This window comes from Xenopus tropicalis, chromosome 8 (genome assembly GCF_000004195.4).
Source record: "Xenopus tropicalis strain Nigerian chromosome 8, UCB_Xtro_10.0, whole genome shotgun sequence".
NCBI classification, from domain to species: domain Eukaryota; kingdom Metazoa; phylum Chordata; class Amphibia; order Anura; family Pipidae; genus Xenopus; species Xenopus tropicalis.
The window spans coordinates 98,181,772-98,199,867 of NC_030684.2; the positions used below are offsets into that span (position 1 = coordinate 98,181,772).

Genomic DNA, 18,096 nt, shown 5'->3' on the forward strand with positions numbered 1-18,096 from the left:
TAATGCTGTAAATCCAGCGTTGCTGCTTTTCACTGTTTGCCATTACTTCTTAATTTTTAACTGAGCGCTGCTGGAAACATTCACCAACCTTAAACTGCAGGAACTTTAATACTTGGAATGTTCAGCATTAGTCTGCAAATATCGTAAAGGGGTTGTTCACCTTGAATTAACTTTTAGTATTCTGACAACTTTTGCAATTGGTTTCCATTTTTTAATATTTGTAGTTTTGGAATTATTTAACTTTTTGTTCTGCAGCTCCGTAGTTGGGAATTTCAGCCGTTATCTGGTTGCTAGGGTACAAATTTACCTAGCAACCCCTGAATTTAAATTTGAAGAAGAGACTAGAATATGAATAGGAGAAGGCCAGAATAGAAATATAAGTAATAAAAAAAATGACTGTTATATTGTAGTATCACAAAGCATTAGTTCACGTGCTACAGTGACCCCCCATTTGAAGGCCTGAAAGAATCAGAAAAAGTAGGTAAATAATTTAAAAATTATAACAAATAAAGTGACCAATTGAAAAGTTGCTAAGAATTGGCCATTATATAGCATACTAAAAGTTAATTCAAAAGTAAACCACCCTTTTAACTAATATAGAAGCTTTTCATGGTCTATTATTTCTGTAATTCATGTTCATGGCCACCTTTTAACAAAGTTGTTGAGGAGCAAATAATTTAACACACTTATAAAACCTGCCCTTAATTTATAAGAATTGTGATGTGTATATTTATATTGGAGCCAATATCTTTGCATTAAAAATGAAATTCTAAATATGATTCCAATACACATAAGTCAGAAGGGAAAATCCACCCTAATTTTAAAGGAAAACTAAACCCTAAAAATGAATATGGCTAGAAATGCCATATTTTATATATTAAATTGACTGCACTAGCTAAAAGTTTCAGCATCTCTATAGTAGTAATGATATAGGCCTTTACAGTTTTCAGAGGAGCTCATTATCTTGGATTCTGTTAGAACTGTCCAGGACAGTGCACATGCTCAGTGGGCTCTGGGCAGCAAATTATCAAGCAGAAAATGAGTCTGGCCTGTCATATAAACTGAGGCTACAGGGCTGATTATTGAATTCTGATGCTAATTGCACTGGTTTCAGAGCTGCCACGTAATGTGAATCTGAATGAATTACTAATCAGCTTTATATTGTGACATTTATATTCTATATACCGGTATACAGTATATTGTGCATCGGTCACTAAGCTCAGGTAAGTGACAGCAGCAGTTTTTCATTGTCAGTATCACTTTAGGAAGCATTTGTTTAGACCTGTGCTTTTACCATACAATGATTTTTTACAAAATGGAACTGCCATAACACACAACTGGGTATAACTGCCATAACAGGGCATGGGTTTTTGCCCCTATTGCTCTTTAAATTCCATCCATCCTGTACTTGATAAGAGAAATTCCTTCCTATCTAGGAAAGAGAAGCACAATACCACACTCTAAATATACTTCCCAGATGACTGTAGATCACGTTCTCTGTATGTCCTTTCTCAAGGAACATGCTCTTTAGGAAATGCCATTTGCAGAGCAAGAGATTTTGAATGAATAGTCTGTTTAGTATAACTTCTTCTGTAAATGCACTTAGCAGTGCTTATAGCAATAGTGAAACAGTTCTACTGTTTTATACCTTTTCCTATTAGGAACTACAGCTGCTGTGTGACATTACAGTACAACAACTATGTGCCACGTTATATTACTTCTTCCCTCTGACTAGGCCATGTATGTGGAGCCCCTAGTGCAGGCACACAGGGAACATAATAGAATTCATCTGCACAAATAGATCAACTCATTCAATTTCTTTAATTGAATTTCAGGACAAAGTTGGAGTGTGTATATGTTTAGGGACTGCTGTCCTAATATGTTTTACAATTTGGCTTTAGTTGTCCTTTAAAGACATTTTGTGTAATCAATGAAATATCTCCACAATTTCCAAGCTGCCATTAGTGGTCCCACATGTTTTGTGCCCCATTCATTTTTTAGCTTCCAGACAAACATTAATACATAAGAAGTGGAGTGCCCTGCTGATTCCATTTAGCTCTTTATCTAATCAGCTTAGAAGAAAAATACCAATGTACATGACATTTTAATTTAATGTAATTGTAGCCTAATCATGATGCATGTGGTTCCTTAAAAATGTTTACATAAAATGTTTGGCAACCAACAGCAATCACAACAATATCACTGACAAAGTCATGTGGTATATGTTTGAGTGCAAAACAAAGGCATTTAAAAAAAATGCTAAATCAGATCAGAGATCTTCAGGGCTCTTTTAATCCCCATATAATGTAAGCTCTGCTGTTTTGCAGCACATTTTATTACTTGTTGCAGCTGTGTGTACAGAATTTTCCCTAGTAGAACACCCCTAGAGTTTTAAAGCACTTCTTACTCCCCAGACCCCTTATCATTATGTGCAGCAGTTTACTCAGAATAGGTTCCAATAGTTCCTAAAATTAGAGACTGAGCAATGCAGTTCAACACCAGGTTACTTACACCATGCAGTTCTGACAATCTCTTCAGTTCAGTGCTTTGACCATTATTTGGTCTTTATCACTAGGTTTTTGATCTAACTAAAACTCTGCATTTGGTCCTGAATCTTTAGGCTGTTTGGCAAGCTTGTATGTGTACAGTACTGTACCTTAACAGCAACCAACATTTTTTTCAACTTACTTTTTATTAGTTTTTACAATACATGTAAATCATAATAATTACACTGCTTACTTTATCAATAGCTCCATAGAGAAAAGAAAAACACCATAACTTAACATAACTGGAAGCTCAAACACATCAAACATAACTATACATTTTCAAGACCAGAAATGTTCTTACTTACATTTTTTTATGGTCACCCAGTCTTAGACTTCAGTCTTTTCTGAGGTCACATTGCCCTGGCCCCGGTTTAACAAATTATTATATTTTTATATTTATATTGGGTTTTTTTTTACATTTCAAAAAGAGATTATAGTCTGTTCTCTGTATATACCAGGTGGTCAGCTGGTATGCTTTAAGCTTTATATCTTCCTCTGTTCTGTTAATGCTGCAAAGTAAGTGCCTTGTTTCGCACCAAAATGGAAGGTGCCCACTGTATAGATACATTTAGCTGCAAATTTAATATGTGGTGTAAAAAAATGGCAACAAAATTCACCACACCGATAAAAAAATGACACCATTTTTTTAAACATTGTTTCTTAGATCGACTTCCACCGGAACATACTTACACAAGGTCTGAAGTGGCATTTAATAACAGTGTTAATCTGGTGTTCGGGACTAAAACACATCTTGATAAATTTTTCATTTATTTTATTCAGTTTTTTACACTGTTTTTTGTACAAATGTCATTTTACACAGCATAATAAGTAGGCCCCTTAGCGTCCTACATTCCTACTTACGTCCTACTACCTGAAAGGCAACTGACAAAGCTATCAATGCTATCTTGCAACTGCATAATTAAAAATTTGCCAGAAATAGCCACAGGGAAAGAAGGGTGAAGTAATTGCTGGACATCTTTAGGCTGCAGATTGGCATACCTTGATAAAAAAAAATTACTTCATTTTGTCATATTGTTATTCGTTTTGGGATTTGGCCAAGATTCGGCCTTTCTCACAGGGTTAGGCTGAATCCATGCTTTTTCTTTTTAACTGAACAAAATTCTTAAAATCACGTGACTTTTTGTCACATAAACACGGAAGTTAAAAAAATTTCACCACGCTGTTAGCCCATGGTTCTCTTTAGCCCTTACTTATCTCAGTTTGCATCACACCTGTGAGGTCCTAATGAGGTTTTATTTCTTTCTGCACTGTAGCCACACTCAGGGCCATAATAAGACTCAGCATGCTTGTACCCAGCATGTTTGTATTAATGACCAAACAGAAGTGCCAATTCATGTTAAAAGGACTATCCAGTTCCTGCCAGTACATATTCTATCAGTATATTTATTTATGAATGGTGTTTTTCAGTACCAGTTTAAGGTTGGTAGAGTAAAGACAGTGAAAGTTCTGTTACAGGAGTCATTTTAATAACAATGCTTCTTCTTTTAGGTATGAGAATGAAACCCACTTCTGCTTTTCATTTATTTTACCAAAAATTCCCCATGTATGTGACATAAATGTAAAAAAAAGCCCTTGTCCTGTCTAAGTGATCAACTATCCAAATTTTAGGAAACTAGGTAAATTCATTGTCAGCATGACACTGTTTTATGGAGCTGGTACCCGAGCATCTGAAAGGAGAGCAGTGACATTATCCTTAAACTAAAACACATTAATGGTCAATATTTTATCTTCTAATGTGTCTTTAATGCAATAAAAGCAATTATGCGGAACTGTATGGAAGTTAACCATGCAGATCTTATCCTTATAATACTGCACAGTAAAACATACACATGCATTCCTGTAAAATGATATTGCTTAATTCCATTATTTGCATGCTGCTTTGTAAATGCGTTTTTAATTTCAATAGCCAGCACAAAACAGCATGCACTCATCAGACTCCAGGACAGCGGATAAAATTTAAAAAAGTAAGATTAAAAATAAAAACCTCTGCGTTTTTAATCACATAATAAAAGACACTTACAATCAACTCTTATACAAGTATTAAGAGTGGGTCATCATGTATAAAAAGAAAAACACACACCTAGCAGGCAAGCAATGCCCAACTGTTTCACTGTGGCGCGACAGTATCAAATCACAGAAGCAAAAGAGGCGGTGCTTACTCTGTGCAACTGGCCACTTCCACTGAGATTGTGGTTCATCACCAACTTAAAGCTGCATGTTGAAAATCTTGCTGACACTTTCTTACCCTATTATACATATTGTTACAGCTCTTTACTAAAAAAGAGAAAATATTGCAGGGCCCAATTGAGTTTCTTTACTTTCCACTTGGCCAAACAAATAGCTTAAGCATGAGAGGTCCGCAATTGAAAATTGAGTCCTACCGTAGGTTCCAGTATTCAAAGGAAGTACTCATCAACAGGTAACAGGCCCCGTGCTGGCTGTACAACTTTCAAATTCAATCCAAATAACCTGGAGAGTACACATGTTCTTCAGTGCAACAGTGTAATTTATTGAGATATCATCGCACAGTGCGATGATATCTCAATAAATTACACTGTTGCACTGAAGAACATGTGTACTCTCCAGGTTATTTGGATTGAATTTGTAAGCATGAGAGGTCACCTCTGCTTGTATCCTAAAAAGACCAAGGGCCAGATTCAATTTTCCCACAGAGTCAGATGCAATTCAGTGAGAAAAACTTATCTCACTGTTTATCACATGAAAACAAAATTGAAGTCTATGCGAGAAACTGGAACTGAATAAGAAGAAAAGTTTTTCTCTCAAATTGAATCTCAGCTATCAGTTTTCATGCTATCATAAAATAATGTTTTCTCATGGAATTGAATCTGACAACAAGTAACAAAAAAGGCATTTTCACTGCAAATAAGAAACTGCTAGCACTAATGAAATGACATTAATAACGTTTAATCATAAAATACTTTTAACCACATTATAAGGGCCTAACGGCAGAATGAAATCATGTGAGAAACAAGCAGTCTCTGACATTTTCTGTTTCCTGTTGCTATTACACATGTTGCCACTGGGAGATTTTCAGTGCTGAGAAATCAAGTCATTAGTTTACAGTGGACAGCCAACTACTTCATATACACAGCAATGATTTACCATCTCTGTTTGGGTCAGATTCAGTATATTCTACTAGTCAAAAACTGAAAAAAATAATAAAAGCTACAGTCTGATCTCATTCTAAAGGATATGAAAAGTCTATTTCACGGAGGGGAAGCCAGAATGTTAGGAGAGAGTCTTACCAACCTGTGACAAAAAACTGTCTGAGAACTGAGTCATCATCTTACATTGGCGCTTAATTCCCTTGGCACTTGGCTTTCTGCACATGCACAGTAGAATAAACTCTCCGGTATACTGCACATGCTCAAACAGGAACTTGCACCTGGGACCACTGGTAGAAAGGTAAGTAAAATGGGGCCGGGGTGCTCAGACAATTTTTTCCATAGGCTGGTGCGGTTTTCTCCTAACAAGATCAACAGTCTGGGGGAAAAACTTACATTTTGGCACCCCCAGTGAAATAAATGTTACATGTCTTTTAACAAAGCAATCATTTTCCATATAATTAGAAGGACATTCTAACTTTGTTTATTGTTTTTATAGCAAAATGTGTCTTGTGTGTGGTGTTTGCAGCATTGCGCAATTTCTGTACAATATTGTTTATCACTGATTGAGGTTTGTGCACCTGTTGTTTTTTGTCACGTTAGAGTTGATGATTAAATGCAGTAGCTAGACCTAAAGACATATTCATTTACTGAATGGTGAATAAGGTGTTGCAACAGGCTGAATATTGCTCATATTAAGAATCCCATCTTTATTCATCACTGTGGAGACCCACAGAAATCAGATGTCTGCTTAGTCATTTACAGACACAGAAGGTTTCATTGGTTCATCCAGTTATATAGAAGCTGGCAACTGACACTGTCTGTAGTGGGAAAAATAAAATCCTCTCTGCATCTACCATTAATGGAATGTTAATGGTAAAATTAAGGAATGTTGTCCAGGAACATAATATTTGTAATTGGATAGAGAACTGGCTGAAGGATAGATTACAAAGAGTGGTGGTAAATGGAACATTTTCTAATTGGGCCAGTGTGGTTAGTGGAGTACCGCAGGGGTCAGTCCTTGGTCCTTTGCTCTTTAACTTGTTTATTAATGACCTGGAGGTGGGCATAGACAGTACTGTTTCTATTTTTGCTGATGACACTAAATTGTGCAAAATGCTGCCGCTTTGCAGAACGATTTGACAAAATTAGATAACTGGGCAGCAAACTGGAAAATGAGGTTCAATATTGAAAAGGGCAAAGTTATGCACTTTAGTAGAAATAATATAAATGCAAGTTTTACACTAAATGGTAGTGTGTTGGGGGATACTTGATTGAGAAGGATCTGGGGATTTTTGTAGATTGTCTATTTCCATGCAGTTGGGGTTGTGTTTTTGTCTGGAGAAAAGGTGCTTGCTAGGTGACATGATTATTCTTTAGTACATTAAAGAGGATTATAGGCAGATGGGGATCATTTTTTTCTCATAAAAAAGATCAAGGCACCAGAGGCCATCCATTTAGATGAGAGGAAGTGAACTTTTATTTGAAATAGTGTAGGTGGGTTTTCACAGTAAAGGCAGTGAGATTGTGGAATGCCCTGTTGGGTGATGTTGTGGTGGCAGATTCTGTTAATGCCTTTAAGAGGGGCCTGGATGATTTCTTGAACAAGCATAGTATCCAAGGCTACTGTGATACTAATATGTACAGTTAGTATTGATGTTGGTATATATAGTTTATATATGTGAGTATATAAATAAGTCAGTATGAGTGTGTGTGTATATATGTGCACTGGGGTTTTTTTGAACTTTATAGATTTTTTTCAACCCAACTTAACTGTTAAACTATGTAACTACATGCCTGATTCTGTTCAGTAACCTAGCCCAGTTAGTCTAACAACTTGCTGCATTTAAGTGAAAAATGCACTAAAATTATGTGCAACACTACATACTGTATGGCTCCTACCGTCTCGCAAAAATGGCGTTAGCTAAGATACTGCTTAGTGAAACTAGCTTAACTCCTTTTATAGAATATGCAGTAGAATATAAAGGGCTTGCCTTGCTTGTACTTGTCTTGCATGGCAGTACTTTTTGTTTTGTAGGTTCATTGGGAGGGTGCTGATCCCTCCCGCACTGTGCATCAAGCATTCTATTGTTGGAGCGCCAGGGTGTGTGAGAGTGGTCTAACTTTCTAACATTAGAATATTTACAGCAAATGAAGGCAGTGAGACCTGGTTGAGTATGCATGTTGGGTATATGTAGAGGGCATTGGGAGACTGTAATGAAGACAGCTGGGACAGCAGGCCAAGCACCCGAGGAGGTAACAAAGCCATAGGAAATATGTAGTGGCCAGTGGATGAAGTTTACATTTTAGTGACAGTACAGTGAGATGCTGCTTCACCAGCTTGTGTTCATTCAGATTCAGTATTAATGAGATGAAAGTGACTTTTAAGGTCTTAAGTGGAATATTTCCACTTAATATTTCTCAGCATCATATGGGCAGCATGGAAACCACTGTGGGCCCCAGACATGGGGCTGGGGAAGCAACCCTAACAACCACAGACCAAGAGTAGCTGAAACTAGGAAGCAGCTTGAGTCAGAAACTGGAGGTAAAAGTAAAACTAACAAGTCTTTTTTGTAATTAAAGGAATACTGGTATGTTTTGGGGTTTGTTTGTTTTTTAAATAGAGCTTCTCTACCAATTCCTGCATTGAAATCTGTTTTTAAAAGCACAAACAGATTTTTTAAATTTAATTTTAAAACTCCACATGGGGCTAGCCATGTTCTGTTTTTCCCAGGGTGCCCTATTCATGTGACATGTGCTCTGATAAGTACTCAGTAGTGACTCAGTAGTAAGAAATCCAAGTCCGGCTTGGGACTCCCCCAGTTACATGGGAGTAGGAAAAACAATAGGTTATAATGTGTAGCGCTGGCTCCTTCTGAAAGCTCAGACTCAGGCACAATGCACTGAGATGGCTGCCTACACACCAATATTACAGCTACAAAAATACATTTGTTGGTTCAAGAATAAAATTTGAAATGGTGAATTATTTGCTATGTAAACAGTGTAATTTAGAAACAAAAAGTACACCATAAAAATCACAACAGAATCCCTTTAATATTAGTTTACTGAGCTGTACTGAACATCCCCTTAAATTTGTCCAGATTAAGGCTAATGATAAATTTAAGGCAAAGGAGATGTTATACAGATAAATAAATGGAATAAATAAATCAGATTTCCGAAGCAAATTAGAGCCATATGCTGATTTTGGAAATGATTCAATTAGAAAGCTGCATTGCAGAGCAGTAAGAGTGTTCCCCCCTCCCAAGGCTATTTTGCTTTCAGTTTCGATTTCCTTTCAATGGCGCTAGACTGGTGCCCTGGGACACAGCATTGATATAAATATTTCTGTTGCAGAATTAATGTTACATACGTATTTTCCAAGTACCAAGAGTTTGTAACTTAACTGATCAATTCCAGCACAAGAATAATATGGTTTACTCCTTTGTAATCAATGTTGGCTCATCATACAGTATTGTGAATTAAAACTGTATCGCACCTTACAAGAAAATGGATTTAGTAAATGGGGAGATTCTTAGAGCTAAGCTGGGGTTTTCCAGTCCAGTATGCAATATTTATGCCAAGGCATTTTTGTGCAATTACACGATTTGAGTGTTTTAGCAGAGACAATTCTCACTATTGTCTATGGCAGGGTATTTTCTGGCATTTAGTAGTCATGCCAAATTGCTGAGCGACAAATAGCACCATGTGGCATGGATGCACAGAACACATTCCAGGTCATTTATCATAGCAGGTAAGCCAAACTAACATTACTTATATATGAAACCCCTTTTTGGCTAAAAAGCACTTTAAACCCAGGCTAGAGCTAGAGCATGGGGCACATTGGACTCTCATACATCAGGATGGGCCTCCACTATATGGGAGAATTGCTGGAGGATGTTGTTGGACTATACCTCCCACTGCCACTGTGTAGTGTATTAGGTGTAAATGCTGATTTTAGAATAGATAATGGACGCCAGGAGCTCTTGTAAATCAAAGGAACTATTTATTTGTCCAAGACAAGTGTATCTTCAGGGTTATGTCACATACTCACTCATACTTTGAAGTAGAACAGCATACAGAAGTACAATTGATATTACAGATGATCAATAGGTAGAATATGATGTTTCCCTAGTTGTCCCTTCTCATCAAGAGGTTGGGTAGGTAAAACACCAACAGAGTGATAGGTATAGGCAGCTCACCAGCATAGTCCCGTCTTATCAAGAGGTTGGGCAAGGCATATTTGCTAACCTAAGTCCCTAGCACTTCTGTGTCCCTACGATAAGGCAATTGAGGCCTGGTAGGAAGACTACTCCTTTCCTATTATCCTAGATGGGGCCAAGACTGCCCTTGCTATATAAATCTGACTGATCTCACACCTCCTAGAGGGTGCTATTACAAATGCTGCTATACTTTCTTTTCCTCATTCACGGGGCCTTGTCCCCGACTTTAATTTGGATGAATATGGCTACTGGGGCCTGTCTGCACCCAGGCTCAATGGAGTGGTGCATCAGGTAGCAGACCGGCAGCCAAAGAGGAAGTCACACCCTCCTGCCAGACACTTTATCAGTCTGCAGGGGGCGTGTACAACCAGGCTAAACCTATAAGGTACTCAGCTGTAAACTGAGTACAAAGGCTTCTGCCCAATAATAGTAAAGATGTGAAGAGGTAGGGGATAAAGCCATAGGGAGCTTAACCCTATGGGTCCCTACATATATTTTTTCCTTCGAGTGCAAATATGAGTTTAAAAATGCATAAGGACATGACTACTCTGTACAAGTACATTAGAGGGGATTATAGGAAGATAGGGGATGTTCTTTTTTCCAATAAAAACAATCAGCGCACCAGAGGTCACCCCTATAGATTAGAGGAACAGAGCTTCCATTTGAAGCAGCGTAGGTGGTTTTTCACGGTGAGGGCAGTGAGGTTGTGGAATGCCCTTCCTAGTGATGTGGTAATGGCAGATTCTGTTAATGCCTTTAAGAGGGGCCTGGATGAGTTCTTGAACAAGCAGAATATCCAAGGCTATTGTGATACTATTATATACAGTTTGTATTGATGTTGGTATACTTGGTTTATGCATGTGAGTATATAGATGGGTCAGCATGAATATATGTACACTGGGAGTAATTTGGAGGGATTGAAACTGATGGACTTTGGACTTTTTCTGTTATGATTGGCTATTTGGTAGAACCTATATGGACTGGAAGCCTACTGAAGGCTCTGTTTGCATTACACTAGGTTTTTATACAACCACAACTTGCCTCCAAGTCAGGAATTGAGCACCTGCTTTGAAGCCACAGGGAGCAACAGCAAAGGGGTCGGTGAGCAACATCGAGCTCACGAGCTACTGATTGGGGATCACTGCCTTAAATCTTTCCTGTTCTAGAATTCTACAGCGATATCAAAATTACTTACATAACTAATTAATTACATTTTATTGAATTAAATAAACCAATATTAGGGATGCACCGAATCCAGGATTCGGTTCGGTATTCGGCCAAGATTCGGCCGAATCCATGGTCCTGGCCCAACCGAATCAGAATCCTAATTCTAAAAATCACGTGACTTTATGTCATGGAAACATGGTGAGATTTAACCCTTCCAAAACCTAATTAGCAAATGCTAATTATGGTTCAAATACTGTTCAGTATTTAGCAGAATCCTTAAGAAGGATTCTGGGGTTCAGCCAGATCCAAAAAAGTGGATTCGGTGCATCCCTAACAAATATGGATAAGTGCATTGCTGCACAGAATGTATAATTACCAGCAGTACTATAAAACCATGTGTTTAATAAGTATTAATATGATTTGAAACTACATATAGTGATGAATAGTCATGTATACTTTTTTTTTTCTTTGAATAATACCAACTGTATGTTTTGCTTGGAACCGAATTAAAAAACAGAAGCATGAAGCAATGGCTCAAGGATTCAATGCCCAGTGGTGTTATATGTTTTTTTTTTAAATATATTTTTGTATCATGGGTAAGAAAGGTGTCTTTAAGCTCTTTCAATAAATGTTGCAAGAATATACAGTATACTGTATGTTACAGGATAGTAGTCCCCAAGAAATATGTTACAGCTGTGCTATTGTTTATCTGTATAATACATAGGTTATAGTGATGCTGTATAAGGACAAGCTGCTTATTTGCAAACAACTGCATAAGAAACCTGCAATGCAGCACAGTTAGGGTGTATCCCCCAAATACTTTTACTTTCAGTTTCGACTACCCTTCAAGAATGACATCCCAGCATTAAAATTAAATTCACTCTTGATAGACAGTGTAAATATTTTTATTGCTGGAACAATACAACACACAAGATTTATTAATTTGGCAACATTTTGTACTTTCACTTATCACTTCCAACAGGAAAATGAAATGATTTCCTCTAGTGTAATAAATGCTAACTAAACCTCCTACGATATACTGGATCCTTACAAAAAATGGTTTTAGTACATACCTCTGCTTTTAGGTTCAGTTTGAGGCTTGATTTTGTGACCATCACAATCCCCCCTTTCCTAAATGACTCAATCTGAGCTGGGTTTTCCCAGACGCATAAAGCTTTTTCCTGCAGTGCTCAATTGCAGTGATGAAACAGAGGGAGGAGACACACTCTCCCTCTCTCTCTATATATAAGGGTTTGCTGAGAGCTGTGCAGTACCAAATCCGTTGTGCACACTCCAGCTTCTACATTTAAACAGGTAAGCCACAAATAACATGTACATATTTATCCTTTCCTAAATAAGTTTATTAATAAGCTGCAAATGTGCTTTGATAAGACCAATACTATTCCTTATCTCTCTGCTGGTTCTACAAAAAAATGTTCAGATTTACAATAATAGAAAAAAATCACAGAACAGGCTTAATAAATAGACAAATGCAGATCAGTAAATCCTTGCATAGAATTTGTAATTACAAGCAGTTAAGAGTTGCAAAAACTATTTAAATGCATATGATATTGCATAGAGTGAGGAATATGTATCTCTTAAATGTTTAATCCTGTTCTGCATAATACAATTGTTTTGCTTGGAAACTAATTAAAAGACAGAAGCATTAAACAATGGCTCAGTTATTCAATGTCATATGATGTTATATGCATGTATTATTGAGAATTTTCACCTAGGCTTTCATATGCACATTTTAGCCTCTAGTTTGTGTCTCTTTCTATGTCTCAGTAATATTTAGAGAGGAATCTAGAAAATATCTACTTTGCCCTAAATGCTGGAAAATATTTTTTCCAGAATAATGATTTCCCACTAAAGTTAATGTTAATCTTCTTACGACTCAGGGTACTTGAAGGTAACTATAATGGGAAATTACCCAAGCCATTCCAGTGCATTTTGTTTGCTGCCTTTTTTTCCAGGGAAAATATGGGCACATTAAGGATGAATAGGTTTTCCTGAGGGGAAGGTTTACACATTTATCGAAGTTTGTCTATGTTACAATTTTTGTGAAAGTCTCAGTGCAATCAAATAGTTGATCTAATCAGCTTATGTTTTGTTGATTTAAAACTGTTTAATGGGTTAACCCTTTCATTAACTACTTTATGCTGTTTGCCTCACTTGTTTTAAATACATTGTTTTGAAAAGATGTGATAAAACTGTTATAGCACCAAATAGCTAGGCACAGTACACAGTACAGCTGGCTTATTGGTAGCATTGCCCATAGGGTAATATGGGCATCCCAGTGATACTGGCTGTAAGCCTTTACGGGATATCAGCGCTATCTTCACCAGGGCTTGAGTGCTAGAACAGGCCATCCCACAGCAATTCAAACAGCATTGTCCAGTGTGATATAACTGTGTGTAGAGGATTTTTAGGGGGCAGTGGGGGACTACAATGAACACAAATGAAATAGCAGCCTAGGGATCAGCTTCTGAGGAGCAAAAACAGGGCTAAAGTAAATATGTAGCGGCTCATGTGCCCAAATCCATCAATTACATTTTAGGGTCAGTACAGAAATTGACGACCTCACCTGCTTCTGTTCATTCAGGTTATATCTTCTGTTGATCCATATTCTATTAGACAATCTATTCAAAATGGTTGGATAGCAGCTGACTTTTGGTTTGTATACTATCTGGTCTGATGCTATCACTTGAAACAAAGTGTATTTGGTACTTATTTAATGTATATTGGAGCCCTCCAAACCTGACTGATATACATGTAATATGGATATTGGTCAGTTTGGGGATTGGATATGCTGGAAATGGTTATCTGCTAGTGCTCCATATTTTCCAGAATATGGTGCATTGGCAGGTGAGGAAGTGAAGAGCCACACTTTATCTTACTCCTGATAACTTAGCCTAAACAATTGAAAAAATAGAAAGGTGCCTATGCATGGTATGGTTTCTCATGTATCCATTCATTTGGCAACCAGGCTAATTAGTTAGATACCTACAAAGATCGTCCCTGGTTTAACCACCCTAAGGTTTGTTGTAAAGCTTGTGGAAAAATCTTCTATTATGAAGTAACAGAGAAATCTTAGTACAGTGCAGCAATGAAATCCAGGGACAGAGGTGCATAGAAACTATAACTGTGGTATTGATTGTACATACCCCACAAGTGATGTATAAGCTATACAGATGGCTAATTTATCTGACATGCATCTTGCTCCTGCTTTATCAGTTTGTTTTCTATTTACAGGAACAACAGTATTAATGACCTCGAGCATATTCAGAATATTAAGTATGTGTGCGGGCAAGCAGCCTCTGAAAGAAAATCATGTTGAGCAGAATGGTGGTGGGGACCAGACTGTGAAGAAAACACACAAGATATTCCATATAAAGGCTATTAAAAAATACTTCTACAGTAAAACACCAACAGGGGATCCAAACAACCAACAGAACAACCATGAAGATATTACAGGTAATATTTGCTCTCAAAATTGTATGGGTCTACATTAACCAAACTTCCCATGATAGAGTGTTTTATCTTTCTGAAGAAGAGCTAGAGTCCTTTCACAGAGTCACATGTGCAAGTAAAACATTACCTGAAGGCCAACATTTAACACCAAGTGATTTCATTTAACAGGCAACAGTTAAGGGTAAATACACATGAAGCTACTAGTAGCAGCTACTTGTCACAGCTAAGGTTGCCACCTGGCCAGTAAAAATTATGCTTTATGCCAATGTTATTAATAGGTAAAAAAGGCAAAAAAATTAGGAAGTCCTATATTTGTTCCTGAAAAGATTCCAACCCTAGTCACAGCTACTAAAATAGACAATACTGATCATTTACTGATAATTGTATCTATGAGTGTTTTAACAGATGCATTTCTCAGTATTGTCTATGGCAGGGTATTTTCTGGTGTTTAGTAGCCATGAAAAGTAGCTGCTACTAAGTAGCTCTGTGTGTCTTCACCCTAATACGGTATTTGCATAACTGGTATATAATGGTAATCTTATCCAAGTAGATGGTAAAAAATGGCAAAATGGTTATAAGGGATTGATTCTGAAAGGAAAACTATACCCCCAAGCAATGTAGCTCTCTATAAAAATATATTGCATAAACAAACTCATATGTAAAACGCTGCTTCATCTAAATAAACCATTTTCTTAAAAATATACTTTTTAGTAGTGTGTGCTATTGGGTAATTGCTATTTTAAGAATTAAAGGCTGCCCCCTGGGGTCATAGGATTCACAGTGCACACAAACAAGCCAAGGCACACATACATGCTAGGCCACATCAGCCAATTAATGGGCAGAGTTCTGCCTTTTGCTCCCATATTACTTCCTGTTACAGTTAGAGCTGCGTTATTTCTGGTCATGTGATCTCTGAGGGAGCACACAGCCCATCACTAAATGGTGGATCAAGGGAAAGGATGTAAAAGGGCAATATTTACTCATATATATTCCAGTTTGGGGAGATTCTTTAATAGGTCACTTGACATAATATAAACTATTTGTTAGTAAAGTATTCATTCTGGGGGTATAGTTTTCCTTTACGAAGCAAATTACATGTTTGTTGAAGGTTACATGCCAAAATAATAATTTACATCTGTTAATGAATATGGATGCAGCACTGTGTAGCACTATATACACAGTATAATCGTGTTTTATTTTACAGCTGAGACTATTCAACGGGACATTGATCAAAACTTATTCTGTAAGGCCAGCAAGGATCTGATAATGTTGGAACAAGAATGTTACATTAATACTGATGATGAACTACACCACGACAACATTAAACAAGTTGAGTCTCTTTATAAGGTATTAGAAGATATGGTATTTGCAGTAATTAAAGATTCCATCAAAATGGATTGCGAGAACTTATTAGATCAAGCTGTTCAGGCAATACTGGAACAAGAAAAGGAAAACAACAGGTGTATTTCAGACATCAAAGCTAACAACCCAGCACGGCCAAGAAAATGGAAACAAAAGTGGATCAGCACTGTTAAGGAGTCCGTGGATGATAGACTCAAAGAGTTACCCAAGGATGAAACAAATAATTCCAGCTCATCTCTTTCCCAATCCTTTACAAATCTGGGAAAAATATTCAAAAAAGACTTAACCCACATAGTAAACCATCTCAAGCAACATTATCCAGATGATTTTGATGTTTGTAATAGCTACGCACAACATTATCACCAGGCTTTCTTGGCGCATACCAGTACTATTACAGAATTCGAACTTGGTGACAAGGATACTTTTTTCCTACTGTGTTGGGTTCACAATATTTATCCAAAGTACGTGTTTTTATACTTAAGATTTATTTCTCTGTTAGAGTATAATTCAGTAGTTAGGTAAGGGACAGACAAAAGGCCTGATACGGGCAATAAAGTTCTATGCAAGGCTAAACCTGATAGGATATGTGTCAGACAGCAGATTATGCAGCTGTGGGAAGGGTTAAGGCTAACAAAACAAGATACCCTGTTTAAAAAGCAAATGTAACTAAGTCTGGGTGAAAAACAGTGTGCAGTTGCTAATAATCAGGATACTGTACCCTAAGCTTCACATTATTGGAGAAATACAGTGTTTTGTCAACTACCTGTATTGTGTATTATGTAGATTTACTTGAATGGGAATCACTGTATGCTGGCCAGCAGCAGCTGCAAGTGCTAATAGTGAGTGACAGGGGCCACTACTCTTCCCACTGTATGGAAAGTATCTGGAATAAGTACCGTCATTTTGTTATGGCATGGGGGTGTGTTTATTAAGAATGGAGATAAATATCACCAGTGAAGTTGCCTGTAGCAGCCAATTAGGTCTTTGCTTTGATTTCTAACTTGTAGGTGACTGTTCAAATCTTATTGCTGATTGGTTGCTATGGGCAACATCACTGGAGATATTTATCTCCAATCTTAGTAAACATGCCACCTGGTCCTTAGGTTCACTCTAACAGGCCTAATTACTTGCACTAATTACTTGCACTAAAGCTTGCAATTCTTTTGCAATAACAGTAGAAGCCTTTACTAGCAGGTCATTACACCTTCTCATTTCATAACATCAAATTATGTATTCATTCATGTATCTAATGCATGCTCTTCTTCATTTCAGTGATATCCTAAAAGATCCATCTTTAGCTGGACACATAGATGAGGCTAGGCTAAAATGTCTTTTACCAGCACAGAAAATCAGGGACTATGAAAGCAATTATGTTTCCTCTGAAGTGGTAAGAATTTTAAGTTTCAATAAATTTGCATTTGTTTTAGAGAAGCTTGACACAAGATTGTAAATGCACTTATTAAGCTAAGGGCAAAAGGAACGTTTCTAACAGTATTATATGTTAAACAGAAAACTATACAAAAAAAATAAATAAAATCCATGTATGGTAAAGGTCAGTCCTCATTTTAACAGGTAAATTTGTATGGAGATATTTTAAAAGCGACAGGAGGTTAAGATTAAGATTCATAAGGGAAAAGTAATTGATTTGCTTCTTCATGTCTCTACAGTTAACTGTAAAGTCCTGGATTAATAAAAGTTTAGACCTGGAAGCCCAATTCTGGAATGTTGGAAAAGAACCAGAAAAACTTGATGAAGCTTATCATACTGAATTACACATAGATGTCCTACAGGTAACGATATTATGTTAGCATCTTACCATCTTGCTAGGATTTTCTCCTCTTCATTAAATAACAAATCTTCTTATTTGGGTCAACAGAATTTTAATGGTGGAGTAAGGAGAGCCATGGAAATATCAGAGAGGTTGACAAACAGACTCAAGCCTCTTCTGGCAGCAGAATTGGTGGAATTTGCCAAAAGGTAAATGGTTCTTACAAACTTATTTCCACAGGGTTGGGTTAAACATCAGGAGGATAAAAGTGGTCAGAAAACCCTTAGCTAAATATCTTAGCTTTCTACAGCAAATGCTTATCCAGTGGCAGACGCTAATACAGCTGCTTTTCCCTTTATCTTTGCTATATTATACAGTATATTAAATGTCATATGTATATCGTGAAGCAATTA

General features: G+C 37.0%; 1 protein-coding gene across 1 annotated transcript in view; it reads left to right on the plus strand.

Moving 5' to 3' along the window:
* tnfaip2 (TNF alpha induced protein 2) overlaps positions 1 to 18,096 on the plus strand; it is a 38,237-nt gene that overhangs the window by 15,418 nt on the left and 4,723 nt on the right. Inside the window, exons 2-6 of the mRNA XM_031891655.1 lie at positions 14,335 to 14,556; positions 15,758 to 16,376; positions 17,188 to 17,302; positions 17,583 to 17,705; positions 17,792 to 17,892. Of these exons, the coding sequence (XP_031747515.1) occupies positions 14,349 to 14,556; positions 15,758 to 16,376; positions 17,188 to 17,302; positions 17,583 to 17,705; positions 17,792 to 17,892 (1,166 nt within the window). The 5' untranslated portion in view covers positions 14,335 to 14,348. The remainder of the gene's footprint in view (positions 1 to 14,334; positions 14,557 to 15,757; positions 16,377 to 17,187; positions 17,303 to 17,582; positions 17,706 to 17,791; positions 17,893 to 18,096) is intronic.